This window comes from Rhipicephalus microplus, chromosome 8 (assembly GCF_043290135.1).
Source record: "Rhipicephalus microplus isolate Deutch F79 chromosome 8, USDA_Rmic, whole genome shotgun sequence".
NCBI classification, from domain to species: domain Eukaryota; kingdom Metazoa; phylum Arthropoda; class Arachnida; order Ixodida; family Ixodidae; genus Rhipicephalus; species Rhipicephalus microplus.
Window position 1 is genome coordinate 19,029,032 of NC_134707.1, and position 16,777 is coordinate 19,045,808.

General features: G+C 44.2%; 1 protein-coding gene across 1 annotated transcript in view; it reads right to left on the reverse strand.

Moving 5' to 3' along the window:
- Positions 1 to 802: 802 nt before the first annotated feature.
- LOC119164215 (ubiquitin carboxyl-terminal hydrolase 47) overlaps positions 803 to 16,777 on the reverse strand; it is an 81,166-nt gene continuing 65,191 nt past the window's right edge. The window contains exons 26-34 of the mRNA XM_037416353.2: positions 16,653 to 16,733; positions 15,381 to 15,496; positions 14,964 to 15,082; positions 13,567 to 13,697; positions 10,659 to 10,706; positions 9,938 to 10,068; positions 6,243 to 6,314; positions 4,142 to 4,293; positions 803 to 1,109 (exon numbers count right to left, since the gene is read on the reverse strand). Coding sequence (XP_037272250.2) covers positions 4,149 to 4,293; positions 6,243 to 6,314; positions 9,938 to 10,068; positions 10,659 to 10,706; positions 13,567 to 13,697; positions 14,964 to 15,082; positions 15,381 to 15,496; positions 16,653 to 16,733 — 843 coding nt within the window. The 3' untranslated portion in view covers positions 803 to 1,109; positions 4,142 to 4,148. The remainder of the gene's footprint in view (positions 1,110 to 4,141; positions 4,294 to 6,242; positions 6,315 to 9,937; positions 10,069 to 10,658; positions 10,707 to 13,566; positions 13,698 to 14,963; positions 15,083 to 15,380; positions 15,497 to 16,652; positions 16,734 to 16,777) is intronic.

A 16,777-nucleotide genomic window follows, 5' to 3' on the forward strand; every position in this document is an offset into this window, starting at 1 on the left:
GGTTAAGTGGAATACTGCGCTCGTAGGGGCCAAATTAGTCCAGACTACACAGCACATCACTCTGCAATACAATAATGCCAACAAATTTTGATGTGGCCTTTTAAAGTCAGTTAAATATTCTCAGACAACTGCCGTGAAACTAATTACTCTCTTGAGCAAAAAATGAATAACGTTTGAGAAAGACAACTGCGCAAAAGGGGAGGCGAAATTTCACTTGACTTGGAAATACCAAAATTTGATTGACATTCAATATGCTGAGCATGCTGCAGTGTATAGAGTTTCTGTATTTGTGTGGACTGTTGCGGCGCAATTCAGTGAACTTTATTTACTTTTGGTGTACAAATGTTTTCGAAAACACTTAAAAAAAATTTGAACTTAATTGGTTTCCTAGGCATCTTGATAAGCTTTCTACAAGTAAACTGTACTCCACACTGTAATTTATTCACAGCCATTCATTGACATCCATGATAAACCTTGAATTTGGGCAATTTTTATAAGAAAAAGTGTTGAGTCACTGTTGAGATCTAAAATCTGAAGCCAGTTTTCTGTACCTGAGATGTGGTAAAGGTGGGAGTGGGTATGGGTTGGCACAGGTGTTGGTGCTGCCACTTTTCTTTAAAGAAAAAAAAAAGCCGGCGCCAACGATGAGTCCAGTGGAGCAGCTAGAGCGACGTATAAAAAAAAAAACTTTAAAAATAGTAAAGTGGTTCAGAGCTGCTGAAGAAGTGGCTGAAGATAGTCTCCCTCTTTCTAAACTGCAGTTTTAAAAAAAAGTTTGGGAGGCAAAAAGGTAGGAGGCACGTAAAATTCAAACTTGTTTTTGGTGCGTTCTGGGTCATTTTCCCCTAGGCGCTTCCTTTGACACAAAAGAGATGTAGACACAGTTTGTGCACCGGGACACAGCACGTCTCTATTGTTGATGGAGAGAGAAAATGTTGGGGTTCGATCTGGAGCCGGCAGGACGAATTCCCGTCACTGTCTTCACCACCGCGGAGCAAATGCACTCCTCCCGCTACCGGTATATAGTCAAGTCACTCTGTTTATCACTAGTGTCCTTTTTGAAGAAGAAGAAAAAAACACTAGACAGTAGTGTCGCGATCCTGGGTGGCCTGAAAATGAAAGAATGAGAGGAATGGTTACAGCAGAAAACGACTGCAACGAAAAGCATAGCAGCAAACAGCATAACAGCTGCTGGGAGAAAAGCACAACAGCTATTTGAAACTACAGTGGGCTCCCATTAAACAAAACTCTGTTAACTGGAAAAGCCGCAAAAACCAAACTATCTAGGCATATTTGGTTGGTCTCCTATATATTAAGCGATAAAAAGTTTTGGGTAATCAGAACATTTTTCGTAGCTTACATCGGCTAAATGAAACTAAAACGCGCAAAATCCATGAACGGCAAAAGTGGCAACGGCAGTCTAGCAACCTTAAAACAAATGCCAAAGCTAGCCTAGCCAAGCCAATCCAGCGATCAGCCTCGAGGAACTTATAGCTGAAGTTTAAGGTGAGGACCTGTGCTCAAGTGGTAATGAGATGCGTGAAGCAGAGCACATTTCAGTGGCTGACAGTGCAGCGAAAGATGCTGTCATCCTGTTGCAGCACTACTTTGAACATAATGGTGGCACAGAGTTCCTGTCCAGACTTTGAACAATGCACTCCTACCGTGCGAGAAAGTGCTTGAACAAGGCCAAGCGAATTGTTATCACCTCCTTTTTTCCGAATTGGCAATATCAGAAACATTTGTTTTTTCTAATCGACTATAGTAGTATTGTGTAGTTCTAAATGTTTCTGTTCAGCCAGCCACAGCTGGTGCTTTTGAAATAAAGTCATATTTCATTCATTTTGTGGGCTTTACTTAAATGAAACTTCTCAAAAATAAATTTTCTTTCCCCTTCAAGTTCTGTTTTATAGGAGTCCCCTGTAGTACAGCATACAGCATTGCGGAAATGCGCCATGTGTCTCAATGCGCAAGCTTGCTTGCACATGCTTGACATTCTTAAAGGGCCAGTTAACAGACTTTTCTTTTAAACTTCCCAAACAAGCTCCGGCATCTTTTCTACGCCAGACCAACCTCCTTCCTCGCGCAGTGACGTCAACTCGGCGATCGGCGATGTTGACTTCATTACTGTTTTGTTGAGACCTGGTTTAGACAAATCGTCGAGTTGTCTGCTGCGTCACGTCGCCGATCCTAGAGTTGATGTCACTGCGCATGGAAGGAGGTTGGTCACACGTAGAAAAGATGCGTGAGCTTGTTTGGGGGAGTGTAAGAAAACGTCAGAGCCTGTTGACTAGCCCTTTGAAGGTGTTCTGTTGCATGCGCTTGAGGCCACACAGTGTTGACAGCCTCTGATCTTAGAGGCTCAGAGCGATTTGCACATAGCATTTCATAATTATGGAAGTGCCGTAGTGCTTTACAGAGTTTCAATGAAACATCTGTGAGTCGCAGTGAAACATTTTAACATGCACGCACAGAGGGACGGAGAGAACTGCATACCTGCCAAGTTCCAGGATTCTGAATCCGGGAGACTCGCAAATAGGGGTGGAGAGGGGGGTCAGTCCGCACGCTGAATTATTTCCCCCCCATTTTTCGGCACCAAAAAAAAAAAAAAAACATTGCGCAAAAACAAAGGGGGGGGGGGGGGGGGGTGTTCCCAATCGCAAGCGCCAACATTTGCGTTGCGGTCTTATGACGGTTTGAAGTGGCCGAACACACGAAGTAGGTTTCCCACTAAGGTGAAAGCCTCAAAGGGAGAGCGAAAATATTCCCGAAATTTCGCATCATAAAAACTAGCAAATTCTATTTCCGTCAAAACAACTTGCATGTGTCTTCCTGTGACACATGTAAACGGACAGGACGGCGGAGCTGGCAGCCGCGAAGCGCGGGTCAAAGCTTTGGCTTTGCTTGCTACTACATTCTTTGGACAGGAAGGCCAAAACGCTTGTAGCCTTTTTTTTTAGCTCTTTACTGCTTTTAATTTACCGCTGCATTATCCACGTGCCGTCGGAGCTCGTAGATCGCTATCGCGTCGCCGCGACTGAGTTTGTGCGCGGAGGTCACAGCATGACAGCAGTTCAGTTCTCAATTTACTTGCGTTGGCTGCGCATGTGCTTTCAAAACTAAGTCGTTTCATGCTATCTATGATCGCATTTTCCGCGGTCTTGCCCACAGAGTTTGCGGAAAGCAGCGTTGCTTTGACTAGTCGAGCGTTGGACACGTGCAAACTTTTGGAGTTCTGTCGGTAACATCATCGTCATACATGATCGTGTCAAGACCGACCGTGGTTTCGTCCACAGTGGTGTGGCAACAACCACATGCACTGTAGAAGACAGTGAGCGAGATGGTCGCACACATACTTCTGAAGCTTTGAGCACACTGCTCTCAATTTACCATCGTTCAATGGTTTTGGTACTACTGTTCATATCACACGCCGTGATTACGAAGTGTTCAGAGCATTAGAATTTTGGCCTAATGAACACAGTAATTTTTGGCAGTTGCACATCACTGAGACTACGTTTAGATGAGTGCCTCCTAAATTAGTTTTTTTTTTAATAATATGTGGTGAGTTCGCACAAAGTCTGGAGTGAACTGACCTAAATTTTTGTCAATGCGGCCAGATCACGCGCAGAAATTTCAATTTCCGAGAGACTTTTCATGACAACCATATAAATGGAAGAAACTGTAAACATCCGGGAGTCTCACAGACAATCCGGGAGACTTGGCAGGTATGGGAAGTGGTAATGTAAAACTCTAAATTTAGACCACCTAGGAGGGTTCTTTAACATGCACCTAAATTTACGTAGTCACAGACTCAACATTTCGGAACTGTGAGAGCAAATAAAAAGCTGAGTATTCCAGTTGTTCCAATATAGAGCTTTGAATTTACAATTGCCAAGCTGTTTTAAAAAGCGCTAGCAACACACAGTGTGCAGCTACACGAAATACGGCAATAAATCGCTGAGGCATGGAGTTTTCCCAGACCTACTGGCCTTAACACTTTCGATGCCGAATGTACACGGGCCTCAAGCATATTCGTGCAGCGCCACAGCCGGGATCAAACCCGCATCTTTCGGGTAAGTAGCCGAGCACCGCAACTACCCAGTCGCTATGGCAACAAGACTGAATTGGCAGTCCCACTCACTGTACGCTCAGTCCAGGTCGATAGGCACAGAGTTAAGGCTGGGCTTGGTGTCCGAGGACAGCGCTCCACTGTCGTTGGGTGGGCTGCCCATGTAGATCTTGAGGGCACGCTCTTTCCTCGGGGACGGAACGGCCTTGGCATTCTTGGCAGCCCTGCAGAAGAATGTGCAACGCTCGCGGAGCTGCTTCAAGAGTTGCACGGCCTCAGGGAGACAGAACTTATGTTCTTGTGTCTCCTAAACACCCTCCGATGTTTTTGCAACAAAGTAAACGTGAGCATTGAGTTTAGAATGCTATCATGACCAACAGTGCCAAATAAGAAAGCACTACATGCAAGAAACACACACACACACAATAACAAAAACTCAGCCGTAAACTTTTCTCCGGGCCTTTCAGTATCCCCACTGTTGATCGTGACATCAGTTAGCAGTGTTACTAGATGCTGCCGAGCAAACAAGCAAATACTCATCACAAATACAACATAATGAGCTTTCCCACGCTTGAAGACATTTTAATGATGATTAAGAAATGTCACTCAAATACAAAGGAGAGTTTAAAAAACAACTAATTGTTTTGTACAGAAAAATTAAGAGACTATGAACGAAAGCACATACTTTTTAATGTCTACAGATTAGTCTCCATTCGGTTGAAGAAACACTTGCCTGCACGTGGTCAATGTTAGCTGCCAATTTCCCCAACATACGTTTGACTTCAACACTCAACCGTGGGTGTGTTTCTACTGGGGAAGGGGGGGTAGGGGCAATATCTACGCCATACACTAAGTCAGATGATGGTGGAGGGGGGGAGGGAGTGGGGGGTTCTGCGAGGAACCTTCGCTCTACTTGGTGGAGAGCACTGCACATGCATGCACACTTAAACCTGGGTTCAACGAAATTGACAAGCTCTCGGAAAAATTTGTTAGAAGATTTCCTTATAGCTAGGTTCAGTACGAAAATTCGGAAAATAAACTCTGAATTTAAACAAAAGTGGAACTCGAGGCAGAGCTGCCCCAAAACACTTACTTAACATTAAAAAAAAAACTGCGTCCTTACTGCAATAGTAATTATAGGTACACTTTTGGCGGGTCTTCGCAGTCGCCGCCATACCTGCGCATCGCAACTTTTACGAGTGGGTAAAAGCGCAACAGCGCTGCTGAAGCAGAGATCAAACGAGCCGGCCCATCTCTATTGCCTGGAGGGCGCATAAGATAACACCTCCCTGCATGTTCGAACTGCCGTTGAATGCTCGAACAGAAGGGAAACCATCAGTTTTAAAAAAACAGAGTGGGGGGGGGAGGGGGAGGGGGGGGTCACTCAAGTATTAACGATGAACTTCGATTTTAAGGGCACCGACACGCTATTTCGCAAAGTATCAGTGTGTTTTCAACATGAAGAGGCTGTATAACAAGACTGGTTTGGAAGGAAGACTGTGTCAAAGAATGGTTCTAAGGGGGGAGGGGAGGGCACATTCGTGCATGTGCCTGTGGTGGCAAGAACGGCGGCAACGCTGGCTCATGGGCGCAGGCCCGCCTGTCCACCACCTGCACACCTGCCTCCAATGACGAATGCTCGCTCACGCCTGGGAGTAGCCGAAGCCACAAGCGTTGTGCGCGACGCCGCCGAGCGGGACTCCGCTTGAGATTCATGCTTCTGCCAAAATGACAAGATCTGGGGCAAAATTCCTAGATTGTCCACGAGAGAAATTCATTATATTAAGGATGTCTCCCACAGTCACATTGCTACATAGAGGTCGTAAGTACATGTGCTTCTATGGAGCCACGGCGGAAAATGTAAAAACTTCGTTATATCAAGAAAATAACTATATGGAGGTTCGTAATAAACAGCTGTACACTCAACTGCTCAAATCTATCGCTCAAATCTAACACGCTATTAGTGAGCTGCAAATGCACACTGGAGAATGTAGTCACTAAAATAACTATGTTCACTGCAAAAATGCAAATAAACGCAAATCTACTTATCGTAAGCGGAAATGGCAATTCTGATGATAGGATCTGGTCACGTCAGTAGCAGAAAGAACCCATTTGTGTGAATATACAGCGTTGCTACGAGACCACTTGAAGATGAGCAAAAAAAAACACGCACCTGACGTTCTCTCGACTGGAGATTTCTTGCTTCTCCTCTTCAGTCAGCTCCTTCAGTTCTTCTGTCCGGTCACTGCACAGAGTGTGAATGTGTCACTGGTAGAATCAAACAGTGCACGGACAATGAAAAACACGATAATTTTATTCCAAGGTTCGGTGTCTCAAAATCACGATACATTGAGGAACACTCATGCGGGGCCCCAGATTGCCTTCGCCACCAAGAGTTCTCTAACCCTTCGTGGTCCAAAACCTTTACCCACCTTAGATCCTTTTTGGCCTGAAGCTACAGAAATGAAAGACCGAGTAAAAGAAGTTTGCTTACGATTAGTCGAGTTCGCAAAACGGAATAACTTACGGATCTTGAATATCTTCTTCAGAAAACAGGCTAATCGTAAGGGGACGTGGCAAAGTCCTAATGGCAAAGTTAAAAATAAAATAGACTTCATTCTGTGTGCACACCCAGGAATTGTACACGATGCAAGATCTGATGCAGTGACCATAGAATGGCAAGAGCTCGTATTCACCTAGATATTAAAAAAGCAAAGACAAACTGATACGCAAGAAGCCAATTAATGAACTAGCGGTGAGAGCGAAAGTACAGGAATTCGAAATTTCACTTCAGAATAGATTCGCGGCTCTATACGAGGTAACTGATGGTGTTGACACAAGGAAAGATAATCTCGATGATATGAATTCGAAGGAAGCATGCAAAATATTCGTATCATCCCGAATTTGTGCGGACCGACGACGATAAGTGTGTTTTAATGTCCGAAAACTACCATATGAGAGACGCCGTAGTGGAGGGCTCCGGAAATTTCTACCACCTGGGGTTGTTTATCGTGCATCCAAATCTGAGCACACGGGCCTACAGAATTTTCGCCTCCATTGGAAATGCAGCCGCCGCAGCCAAGATTTGATCCCACGACGTGCGAATTTGTGTGAACCAAAAAAAAAAAAAAAAGATTATGAAGATGAACAAGAACTTTATTTGGGCAACAACTTCTTGTTAAAAAAAAAAAAAGTCCATGATGATCTTTTGAGCATTCCTGCTTTCCTGGTCTCTTAAGTGCCACGGCTTCCTTACTCGTGCTGCTGGTGCTTAGCTCTTTCGTTACCGTGCGAGAATGGTTGTTATTCGTATGTCTTGGGAAGATCATTTTTGCCAGTTTGAAAAGTACTCCAGCACGCATTGCAGCATTCGTAATTCTGCAGAATGAAATACTCTTTCTAAAAAATATAGGCAACAAAAATATTTTAGAATGAATAAAAATGTGAAAAGGGTGAAATTTTTAGTCACCAGCTGGCAAACAGTAGAATAAAAAACACTATATATGCAAAAATATACAAAACAAAGAAAATTTAGAATATAAATTTTGTAGATAAAAGACCCAGGAACAATATAAATAATGTTGTACAAAATGTTTCTCTTCACATAGACGAAACCAGAACCGTGGTGCTGCTTTATTGCTCATGCCATGCAGTGAAGCATTGCATGGTTTTTTTTTGTGAGACAAGTGTACTCGTACACTTTTCTCAGTAAATTCTCATTGCCTTGCGATAAGAGTCTCTAGGTATCCCAATATATATGGAAACCCATGATGTGAATAATCCCTCCATAAATGAGATGTCCAATGAACTTCGCTATTTCATTTAGCGTCGCCTCTTTCTCCATGACCCCACCTCCCTCCGCATAGATTGGCGCTCCAATATATGCATCCAAGCATATTCCTTTGCATCTTTGTGCATATCATAATGAAAAAAGGAGAATATCGCCGCACTTCCAAAATGTTTCGCACTGCTTTAAAGTCAAGGCCAAGATGTGCTCCGGGGGCCTTCTTGCCGTTAGGAGAAGCTCTGAAGTCAGCGCCACCACACCACACCCTAGCGAAGTGAGGACCACGCACGTAACCTGAGTAACTATAAGATTATGCACAAAGGTCAGAAGCTAAATGCACTTGCGGCGGAGGAGATAACTTGATGTAAACAAAACAAACCCATGAACGGCTACGGATGTCTCACGCTGACGCAAAACATCGTCCCCATAAAACTTTAAGCCGAGGTGCTGCTGTCCACGAAATCTCAGCTCGTTCTCACTTAATTCAGGTGGGGTGGCAAGACAGTTTCAAGCAGTGCATGTGAATTGCAGTGCTAGTGCCCACCCATGCGCTCATTACGACCGCATAATAGGAGCGACTCGTGACACTAGATGTGACCCTGTGTTTGATATAACGATACAAGCAGAACCAAAGTAGCTGGAAACTGGCTGTGAGAGCCACCTGCACATTTTATACATGCGGCGGACCTTGAGAAATTTTTTTGTAGAATTAATTTTCCCTGACTTCTAGAAACAGCTCTCTATTCATTAGCTGGCATAAATTTCCGACAATTATTACTCAGTTCAATCAAATTGCGAAGCTAACACATCAATTCGATATTTGGCTTGCAGAGTTTTTTTCTCATGGCAAAAACTTTGATGTTACTGTGGCATAACCACGAGAGGCACGCACTTCCGTCAAGTTCGCCAACCTAGTGAATTTTTCCAACTACACACGCCCATTGGTTCGCGCAAAAGTCTAAAAATATTGCCATGTTGCCCAAGTCGGTAAATTAAAAGAAATTTTTGAAAGTTGAGTGGCTGAACAAACTACTAAAAAGCGCTAGGTGCACGAGAAATAAATTTAACATGCCAAATCGATCCACGAAAAGAGTCGATCACCGGTGATCAATTTGAATAGGCGTGGTAACGAAAGAGTTGAGGAGCATTCACACTTGGCATCAAACAGAGCAAAAGTGGCAGAACTTACTGAAAGTTCACTCGCTTTTCCACTTAAGTGGTAAAGAAAACGCGTCGCGAAGTCTGCACACACACACACACAAAAAAAAAATCAGCCCTGAAAAATTCACACAAAAGAATTCAAGCGAAAATGCCAGAGCCGCTGAAAACCACGTCCGCGCTCGTCCAAAATATTCACCTTCGTTCTGCCCCTCATATACCACCGCCGCCACCTTTGCGGCTTGAGAATTCATTCCATCTTGCCAGTTTCCTGAGCATTGAAATATTTTACCTGTAAAAACGTTGTTTCGGGACATACAACAAAAGAAACGACACAAGTGGACGCGTTGGTAACAGATTCAGCAGGCAACGCAAAAGCAAAACACGTTAGGGGATGCCGACTAGCTGCTGCAGCACCCTTCTACTTGTGTTTGGCTCTCAATGAAGGCGTCCTTGTCAAGCCTGTGAGGTTTGTCGTTCTGCACAGGTAGTTCGTGATTGCGCCGACACTAGCCACCGCTGATACCTTTGCCGCCATGTTGACGTTGTGGTTGGTTGTTTACATAACGCGGTTCGAGAGCTAGTGCAGCGGTGTAGCCAAAGCCGTGAAGCAAAAAAGCTATCTGTATCGCGTGACAGAAAAATTGGTCCACTGAAAAATGGCAAAAAAATTGTGTTAGAAACACTGATCACCTTAAATACGAAGCGTCTCTTGATGGGAAGGGTACCAGAATTTCAGAAGAACGCCAACATCGTCTTAATCCATAAAAAAGGAGAAGTCAAGTTTCCTTTTTTCCATAATCACTTCGAACTCAAGAGTGACTATTTGCACAAGCCTACAATAACAAGACGAGGCACTCAAAGGAAGTGACAGGACCGAGCCTAAAAGGTGCACCAGCGTGTGTGTGTGCCCCCATACTTACCGGTAGAGCACCACCAGGCCGTCCTCGCTTATGAACAGTGGCCAAGCGGTGAGGGAGGGTGCATTGTGCTGCCAATCCATTTCCGTGTGCACAGTCAACGACGACACCAGACATGGGAACTGACCGGGGCACTGCATTCCACCAACGCAGAAAGAATCTGTGTAAGCAAAGCTCTCACATTGCAGTGCATTACGCCGGTTTGGATGCACACCTTAGTGTATCCTACCACGCCGGTGCAAGTGCACGTCTCAGTGCATCACACCGGTGCAAAGTGAACATTTCGGTGTATCAGACTGTTGCGAGTGCAGTCAATTACGTGCCTGCATAGCTTTTAGCGTTCTCGCCAGCACGAAAGGAGAGAAAAGGCCCTTTAAACGTGCAACCGCACTTGATGAATTCTAAAAGTTTTTGGGACAGTCGATTCAAGAACCTATGAGCTCCTTCAATAAAGCCATTCCACACGATTACTTAGGAGAGAGTTGGAGAGCCCCTTTAAAGCCTCCAGCACTACCCTCAGCACGACCCCCTCAGCTACTATGATAATGACACAATATCTACAATTACAGCAGTGAAGGTTTCAATGGCTTAGTTTTCTGAAGAACCGCTCGCCAAGGCAAGAGAACACTGCGACAAGCACAATCACAACAGCTCTCACGGATGCCATAAAATGTGCATCAATTTCGCTTCCTTGTTTCGTGGCATCCGATACTCAGGCACTCACCTTAGCGACTTCAATGACTGATGGGTCCAGGCCACTCAGCTTAGACAGCTGCAAGCAAGTTTCAAGCACAGACGAATAAGAACCAAAAGAAAGAAAAAAATTATATGACAAACACAAAGAGATTAACAAGAAATCAAGAAAAGAGATCAAATTAAAGCGGCAAAGCTTATTTTCAATAGGTGTGAAATTGGTGGCAAAAGCTAATCAAAAGCACACCTTTGATAAGTAAGCCTTATCACATAAAGAAATTGATTTTCTTCAGCATGTCTGCACGCGTGATGTTGATGGCACACTGTCATGACAATGTTTGGCCAGGTTTTTTTTTAAAATTTTTCTTGTTTTTACTTTTTCTGTTGTGCACTGTGCAAGTATATACTACACGCTCATGTCAAATGAAGCTTGTTCTAAGTCAGCGTTGCTGTCTTGTGTCCTTCCACTGGTCCTCTGTCTTTCTGCACCAATTTTATAATTGAAGTACACTGAAACCTTGATATAACGCACCTAGATACAGCATAGACCGCTTATAACGTAAGTCGCAGGAGTCGCAAATATCCGCACTACAGTGCAGTCCACTTATAACGATACCACATATAACGATATATTGGTTATAACGATGGGTCGACTTAACAGTCTCATTTTATGCATTGGGGCTATGGGGAAAAAAACCATATATAACGATATGTTATCCACCGCATATCGGATACAACGATGAAAAGTTTGCCGTGGACGGCATGTTTCATTCAGAATAATCGTAACATTTAGATTGATAAGTTCTTCTGAAACGAACTATGCCGAGACAAGACGAAAAGTTAGCGTAGGCGAGTACGTATCTGCCGCCACTGCAGGACAGCGCCGGCAGCGCGTCCCGGCCGTTCAAAAAGCCGAGGAGAGCATCGCGAGTTGGCGCGACGCGCTACAGATGGCGCCAGCTGTGTCACGTTTTGCGCCTCGCCGCGCGTCGACCGCGGAGAGGCTGAGAGAATTAAAAAAAAAAAAAAAAAAAAAAAGGCGAAAAGCAAAGTGCCGCGCTCCGCGGCTCCCCGCCTTCTACAACGGCAAGCTACTCGTAGATTGCCGAACGAACGCGGGAAAGAGAGAGAAAATAAAAAAAGCGAAAAGCAAAGCGGCGCGGCGACATCGGGGCGGGGCCTCGTTGGCATTCCGGCTGTGTACCTCTGGCTGTGCTTTCTTCCTCCCACTGCTCCCACCCCGCCGTCTGTCAGTCTCTCTTCCTCAGGGAACCCGTGATGCGTTCTTCGGAGTAAGAAATAAAGTCTTGTTTTTGACATCCTACTATCTACAATATTTATTAATTGGTGAAAATAGCGAAATGAAGCCTGGAGCTACAAAAGGTACGTCCGGCGACGATTTTTTGGCAGCAGTCCAGATATAACGATCACCGGTTATAACGATCATATTTTTAGGTTTTCTCGATATCGTTATAAGTGGACTGCACTGTATAACCAAAGCAACCTTTTCGAAGGGCAGAAGTTGCGGGAAAATGTGTTGAGCATGCAGCTTCGTGTGTACAAAAATTGAGCATGCGATACAAGTGTTGCTCACAGCCATTCAAATTTCTGAATGTTAAAGAAATAATATTACCGCTTAACGAACCACGCCACCAATGAAATGAACGCAGAAGGGGGAGGAGATCATGTCTAACAAAAGAAAGCAACATCGCGGAAATTAGCCGACAATTTCTCAGACAACCTCGACTATGCGCATACTCAGATTTGAAATTTGACGCCTTGAAGTATGTACGCGCGATGCGGGCGCACACCTTATTTCAAGACATCACAATCGAATCGTGAACCACCACTAAAAAGCTACATGTGCCACCTTCGTTTTCATTAACAATATGGATATGTAACCTTTCCATTTAAGTGCAGCCACCGCAACGAGTTTCTTCGATTCCGCCGTACCAAACCGCAACTTAACGCGACCGTTTCCGAAGGAAACCAACGCTGATTAAGCCTAACTTGCCGTTCGGTATGCAGTCCCGGAAACTGTCTAAGACATGAGATCGGGCGTCGAAAAGATTGCACTCGAGTACTGAACCATGAGCAACGTGCGTGATTCGAAGTTTGCGTTTACGACTGGGAGATCGACGACGAAAGCCGACCAAGCTTATGTGAGACCGCGCACTGGCAGCAAAGGCGAAAGCTCGCATGATAAAGTTGTAAAAGCTTTGAAATTCATGGAACGGGTAGCCAACGCGATATCTTTAGCAGGTTCGATAACGATGCCGCTTTTCCAGACAGGAAACTTAAGCGCAGTTAATAAGAAAGGGATCCCACGTGCAGTGTTGAGCCACGCAGCCAGCAGCGCGCGGGCAGAGCCACGCTAGTACGCCGCATTGGTGCTGGTGCAACGGCTTCCTGGGCAACCACCCTCCTACATTACTCTGAGCGCACGCAACGTGCAGTCCTTTTTTTTTTTGTTCCTCCCCCCCCCCTCGCTTCTCTCTTCATTCGCTCACTCCGTGTCCCCACCTCTTCCTTAACGACCTCGTTGCTCGCTCCCCAGCGGCGCACCCAGCGCCCTCCTTTCAAATGTACATTCGCTACTGCGTTTGTCACAACGATTTTCCGGCAACCACATTATAACCATTCTTTCACTTCGAGGGACTGCACAATAATCGGTATGCATATACATGGGGTTCTGTGGGAGGTTAAACGGGATTCGAAAAAGACTCATTGTAACCAGTCCTCCACCGTATAACAAAATATCGGTTGGTCATAATGAAGTAAATAAAGAATAATATTGAAATAGGCAGTGTTAAAAATCTACCTTTATAACAAATTTTCAAATATAACGAGCTTCTTTCTGTGTAAGATGAAAATATGTTGTAACGAGTTTTGAGTGCATGTTGTACAACTCGCCGAAGCAACTACTTAGTTGCACGTACCTCATCTTTGAGGGCTCCAAAGGTGCGCTCATTGAGTATCACTTCCTCGAGGGGGTCGAAGGTGAAGGTCGATGGCCGCCAGCGGCGCACAAACAGCACCAGGCTGTTTGCAGACACAACCTTCTCGGGCTCTGCAGTGCGGGGGCACAACAAGGGAAGACGTCAGTTTCGCCAATTTGGCCAAACAAATTTTTTTTCCCTTGGATGATGGCGAAGTTCAAATAGTTGTTCACAGAGTTACTGAATGTCCTTTTGCTGCAACTTGTATACTGTATTTACTCGATTCTAACACTACCACAATTGTAACGCGATGGGTGACATTTCTCTGCGTCCAGGAAGAAATAAAACGGGAATAAAAGAGCTGTGTGCATCACTGCACTTAAATTTCGGTACTACGTAGATAGTAACGTAAGGATTAAATAAAAATATGCACATTACATTATGCATATGCATATTATTAAACACAGTAGCTCTATACAGCAGACTCGTTAAATGGAAACTGAAGGAACCAGGACAACATGTCCCACTTAATGGAGTTCTGTTTACAGAGATTAACAGGGGTGCAGAATACGGGTGCGAAATGAATCATCAGTGCCGGCAGTTCCGTTTAAGCAGCAGTTCCATTTAGTGAGACACCTACATAGCTAACCATGATTAAACCAACTATAGTTCACTGTAGTTATAGTTTCTAAACATAGTTAAACCCTGTAACATAAAACACGATACTAGCTGCATTACCCCCCAGCAAAATGCGAAACCCACGTATGAGGAATTGTCTGCACATGTCTCAAACCGATAAAACGTTATTTCAACGCACTCAATAGTCTATTGCAACAAAATTCATATAATTATTTCGTGTGTGTTATAGTAACTAATCCTAATTAAGTTGTAATTAAGTATAGACATCCTGATGCCATTGAAGCTCTATTTTGGCATAAGATCAAATCTCGGGCTAAAAATATAGTGCAAATTCATTTTCGGTTACGTCCATTTTGAGGTAATAAAAATTGTATTTTTCACATAGTTTGAAGAAAGTGGGCACATCGAACAACTTGCCAAACAAGGTAGCAACTTCAGCAAAGTGATCCTATGCCGCATAACACCCTAAAATGCAGTTAAATGAAGACAAATTTATGATTTAGGAGATTTAACTCATCTAAAGCTCGCTATACTTAACTTTTTCGTAGCGCCTAGCTGATACAAATGGCAAAAAAAACTGGTGTACACAGTTGTGTAGAAAGAGTCTGAAAGGGTGAAAACCCTGTTGTGCATGACTTTAGTCACAACCAAACAGAACAGCCTTTTTAGACTTATTAAAGATGAAGATTTACACTAAAGATCTTTTGAAGATTAACAAAATAAAGGGGAAAACAACAACAAAAGAGCAGTGAGCTCACCTGAGAGGAGCTCTAGAAATACTTTGTGCGAGAGGAACATCGAGGCATCGCTGTCCAATCGGTCCGAATCGAGGAACACTGCACCAGGGTTGCCCGAGATCTTTTTCCTGAGTCGACACCTGTACAGAAGCAGGCAGGCGTGATGCTTCTCACGACGTCAGTCCAGCACGTTTCAACATTTCCTCAAAGCAGATTTAGGGCTAACTAACATACAGCAGACATTAGATTCAAACTGACAATTGAAACTCTCAGTTAATTTAAAAATTTTTTGGGTTGGTATGCTATGTTTTTAATCTATATTAATGTATTTTAATTCAATCTGCCCCCAATGCACTTTTCAGATGTGGCTCTTTAATCGTGGCCACAGAACCTCAGTCTCAATCGGCTAAGAAGTCCAACAGTGAAGCAATCCCCCACCTATTCAAGGGAATGTCTTGGCCACAGCGCTCGCGGACCTTGTGAAGAATTTCTTGCTTGATCTGCAGTACCGTCGTGCCTTGCGTGAAGATCCAATCCAGTAGAAACTTGCTTGGCTACGTGTGCAAAAGGAGGGAGAATCAAGAAAAATAAATAGATGAGCAACATATCAAAGTGAAAAAAAAAAGGAAGTCTCAGCTTTGCCACAAAGTTGAAACAATGAATGCGACAGCAACAAATTGAAATTTCATGCGAAGAATGGCAAGCAGATCGAAACGTGCCCCCGTTGCTCATGTACATGACACATGAAACGTACTCGCAAGTACAAATGAACGTGAGTAAGTGTCTGGGTTGTCACTTCGCTGTGTATGAAAAGCACACCATTACGGCAAACTGAGACAGTGCAGTGAGTGCAGTGACCTTTGTGCGCCCGGTAACTACAACAGAATCGTTAAAGTGAAAGCTCAAGGCGTACGATTTTCCCCACCACAAGATAAGCGTGCACACCCGTGAGCGTTTACCCCCCCCTCCCCTTCCTCTGCGGGGCAAAGAAAGCGGGGAAGATGAATGCATAAGCACATGTCGCAGCGTTGTGACGACCTGGCGACACGCGCTCACTGTGCCATCTTGTCGGTAATGCTGAAAGCACGATAGCTCCCCCAAGATCGCCATCGCCAATAGTAAGTAATAGATATAAATAGCTTGCCATTTCAACATTGAAAGAGGTGCTCCTTCGTGGCTCAGTGGCTGACGCCACGCACTCACAAACAAGAGGTCGGGCGTTCAATTTCGCGTAGTTTTTTCTAGTTGATTTTTTTCTTGTGTTTTCATATGTTTAGATATATAATACGATGAATGACTACGTGACCAAAGTCAATGCTGACACCAGCGGCGAAATCCAGCCAAGAGTGTCCATATAATTGCTATCGCAATAAAAGATAATTGTTATCACAATAAAATAAATGCCTTAGCCAAATACAATTCGTCGATTCCACACCATGGGAACCACAGGACAATGAAGCTGTAAGTACTGGAGCATAATGTGATTAGTTAGTGAGCCTCACTATGATTTCGAGCCTCATAATAATCTGTCTTTATTCACTGCCTTTTCAGGTCACATGACCTGCATGATAACTACTACGATAACATCTGGTAAAACGTAAAACTAGGATAGCTTTGCTGTAAAAGGCTTCTTGATCATTTACAAATGCCTGAAAGATGGCCAGAAAAGTTAGGTTTCTTGATGTGGAAGAAAACCCACCCCTCACTAACCTCTGGATCGTTTGGCGACAGGAGGTAGATGTCCATGCGGTGCTCACCAGGCTTCAGTGCCCGTCCCAGCTTGATGACAAACTGTGCACAGACGGAAAGCCATAAGGGGACACATTGAAAGCAAC